This window comes from Octopus bimaculoides, chromosome 4 (assembly GCF_001194135.2).
Source record: "Octopus bimaculoides isolate UCB-OBI-ISO-001 chromosome 4, ASM119413v2, whole genome shotgun sequence".
NCBI classification, from domain to species: Eukaryota; Metazoa; Mollusca; class Cephalopoda; order Octopoda; family Octopodidae; genus Octopus; species Octopus bimaculoides.
This window is the reverse complement of record NC_068984.1, coordinates 97,175,493-97,179,023: the sequence shown is the minus strand read 5'-3', so window position 1 is coordinate 97,179,023 and position 3,531 is coordinate 97,175,493. Positions and strand designations below refer to the sequence as shown.

At 33.4% G+C, this 3,531-nt stretch overlaps 1 protein-coding gene across 2 annotated transcripts in view; it reads left to right on the top strand.

Annotated features, from left to right (window-relative positions):
* Nucleotides 1-935: 935 nt before the first annotated feature.
* The window catches only part of LOC106876835 (RCC1-like G exchanging factor-like protein), a 48,512-nt gene continuing 45,916 nt past the window's right edge, over nt 936-3,531 (top strand). Inside the window, exon 1 of one of the 2 annotated variants that reach the window (XM_052967296.1) lies at nt 936-1,167. Coding sequence is in view for 1 of the 2 variants with exons in the window: in XM_052967295.1 (XP_052823255.1) it covers nt 3,032-3,034 (3 nt within the window). In the remaining variant the exon portion in view is untranslated. Of the gene's footprint in view, nt 1,168-2,791; nt 3,035-3,531 lie in introns of those variants that run through there. The other variant, XM_052967295.1, reaches the window with a different exon arrangement.

Here is a 3,531-nt window from a genome sequence, read left to right as displayed (position 1 = left end):
CACTCATTCCTTTGGAATGACCAATTGTAATCTTCGAAACATATGTCGGAAATAAAAGAAATCATTTAACACATGCGTATAACTCCATTTATTTAATCTTATACTTATTCAAAATACCTCAAATTAACAGGGAGTTTCTACCTTGTAAACAGGAGTTACACCAGTTATTTTGTGAACTTTTGCTACCCTGGTAATTATTAACCAATTTATTTTGTCAGAGTTAATTGTTAACTAAGAGAAAATAAGTATATATAATTAAATATATATATATATGTGTGTGTGTATGTATATATGTGTGTGTGTGTGTATTATGTATATGTATTTGTGTGTGTCTGTGGTTGTCCCCCCCCCCGCCATCGCTTGATAACTGATACTGGTGTGTTTATGTCCCCATAACTTAGAGGTTCGGCAAAAGAAGCCGATAGAATGAGTACTAGGTTAACAAAGAATAAATCCTGGGGTCGATTCCTTCTACTATCACCTTTTGAGGCAGTGCTCCATCATGAACGCAGTCAAATGACTGAAACAAGTATATATATATATATATATATATATATATATTAAATATATACTTTTATAAAACAAATTTTACAAAATATATAGTATCTGTTAACAGTCTTAGCCAAAAACTCACAGTTGAGTTTTTGTATATATATATGTATACATGTCTCTTAAAGGATAGAGCTCAAAATCAATGCATTGAAGATACTTTATTGCAGCAACAATTATAATAACAGAAACAACCACAATAAGCCAAACCTATGCACGAAATCCCTCGCCATAAGGCGGTTTATTATTTACGCTTACATCGATACCTCTGTGGTGTTGTTTTGCATTTATAATAAAATTAATATATACATATAAAAATAAATATACAGTACAGTTCTGTTTCTACTTCGCGGGTTTTCACCTATCGCAGAGCTTTTTGGAACGTAGCACCCGCGATAGTCGAGGAATTACTGTACACACATACCGCTGTCAATCAGCAGTAATGGAATGTGTTTTTTCATAAACACTATTTTCAAAAGCCATTCTTAACCGGATCTCACCGATGTCGCAATCGACCGTACCGTTGAGTTCATGGTAAACTACCAGTTCGTCATTTCTGTTTTCTTTTAAACACGTTGTTTTCTATTTTACTGAATACAGTCTTTATTACACCACTATGTGAGTTTTACTACTTTCATTTACTTTATAACTATAAAACGATTTATATGCATTGTTAATTTTTAATATTTCCATTTATATTTTTCTTTGCATCACATTTTGCCTTTCTATATGGTTTGATAGTGTGTAGAGTTTTAACCTTTCAGAATCCGGCATTTTTGTTTTGGTGCTCGCTCTAATGTTTTCAGTTGAAAATATTTTAATGATAAATTAAACGGAGAATATCCTCAAGAAATTATTGAAACTATAAAATAGGGAGAAATCTTGAGAAATTATTAATAAAGTACGATATTACAGCGTGTAATGTAAGCAAACGCGTTACACCAGCAACGAACTTAGTCTGGGACTCGGTTTCATTTCCTAGTTATAACTATTTTACTTTACATCTGGAAACTGTTATTCGATTTGTTAGAATGTCGCAATGAAAATACCAAAACAGTAAACAAATCGCCCTCAAGTAACATCCAACTCTCTTAAATAGGTCAGTGTAGTAATTGACACTCGTAAAATGCCGGTATGGTCATGGCTAGAATGACTTTGATCATAGTTCTGCTCTATCAAGGTTGACCAGATACTAATCCATTAGGCCTGAATGTCACAACTGTCTTATTTCAAACATGAAACAGTTGATTAGTCGAAACATGTCCATTATTTAAAACCCAGCTTCTATTTTTCTTTTTCGTTCGTTCATTAATTGATATTCAGACGAAAGTAAAGAATACGCACACCCGGTGTTTTTGTTACGCCGAAAACGGGTAGTGTGCGTATTCTTTACCTCCGCAGATGTTTAATTAAGAATATTTCAATTAACTATCATCTTCAAGTAATTAAAAGCAAAACTTGAAACTATATATGACGACGATTTGTATAAAGATCGAAGACGTTCCACTTATGACCACCCCGTCTTATTTAGGGATATAGACCTTATCTAATGCACCCTTCCTTATTCAAGAGAAATTTGGCTGTTATTTCTAACGTCTTGACCGACAGCGTAGTGATTATCTGTTTTGTTTCGAGAATATTGTTAATTTCGTGCGACAGTTCAGAAGTTTAAAACGAATGAAGTCTATATATATGTTAACTGAAATTCAAAAACATGTGGGTATGTGTAAGTAAAGCTAAGAGAAATAACTCAAAGTGACCAGTGGCATATATAATGTTTGTGTCTGCGTGAATGAATGTTTACATCATGTGGTTCACATGTGGTATTATCACAACTTCCGGTTCAGCATTTTTTTCAGACATGTGCTTCCCGGTGTATCACTTACTCTATACTTCTAAAGATATGAAAACCATTAGATTAACTATTTGTCGACGTTTATTCGGTGGGTATTTTATTGTATATATATTCGGTTAATTAAAAGCTTTCGGTTATTTTGTGTGGCAATTATGAAGTAGGAATTATGTATTATAAAATAAATGGATACGCACACAGAATAATGTGAGTCCCTCCCCATCGAGGGATTACTTGTTTTGTGTGGTATCCCTCGCATCTCTATATTTACATTTTTAAATCCAGATGATGCACTCAATTCCATCTGTTATTGCTCTATACCCGTTGGGATCGAAGTGACCAATACGTGGTAGTTTGTGACTTGCAGGGGACACTTTCCACTGCACCGTGCCATCATGTTGTCATATGGTATGTAAAGTATCTCAATGACCCTGAATGCGATATAAGTTTAATTTTGAATCAGTGCAAGGGAGGGGAAAAAAACTAAGAAAGATCCAGGCGATGTTTCGTTTAATGACGCAGAAAGTGAAATCTATGAAGTCGGCAGAGATTGTCATTTGCGGGAAACTCGAAAGCGAATGCATTATTTTCTTTGAGACAATAAAATCGACACAAACATAATATTACAAAATGGTCTGTATAAAATTCATCTTTTTGAAAATGCTTTTGATATATTTTATTATAATTTTAAAAATAGTAAAGACAGGATAAAACTATCGAGGGCAGTATACCAATACATAAAGCTTTACAAGTTGAGAAAAAGAATCTTATTTAAAACTCTGATAATGCCTGCATACACCATGCTTCTAAGCTTTTCCATCTGAACATGTGTAGCGATATACCATACACATTTGGATTAATGTTGACATTACCCGGAAACGAAATCGAAAAAAAAAAAAAGTGTAGAAAACGAATCTGAAAACAAAAATGTGCGGAGAGCAATGGGGGTGGTGAAAGGCCTTCGAAAAATGCACGAAATCTAATCTGATGTTTTTCCTTTATAACTTTTAGGAAAATGTTTTTCTTTTTTTCGATGAATGAATTACGGTGACCTAATATGTCACAAAGTACTTTTTTGTTTGGAAAACAGGGGCTGTTTCTTTCTTTAAAGTTTCGTTAAATTTTTACAA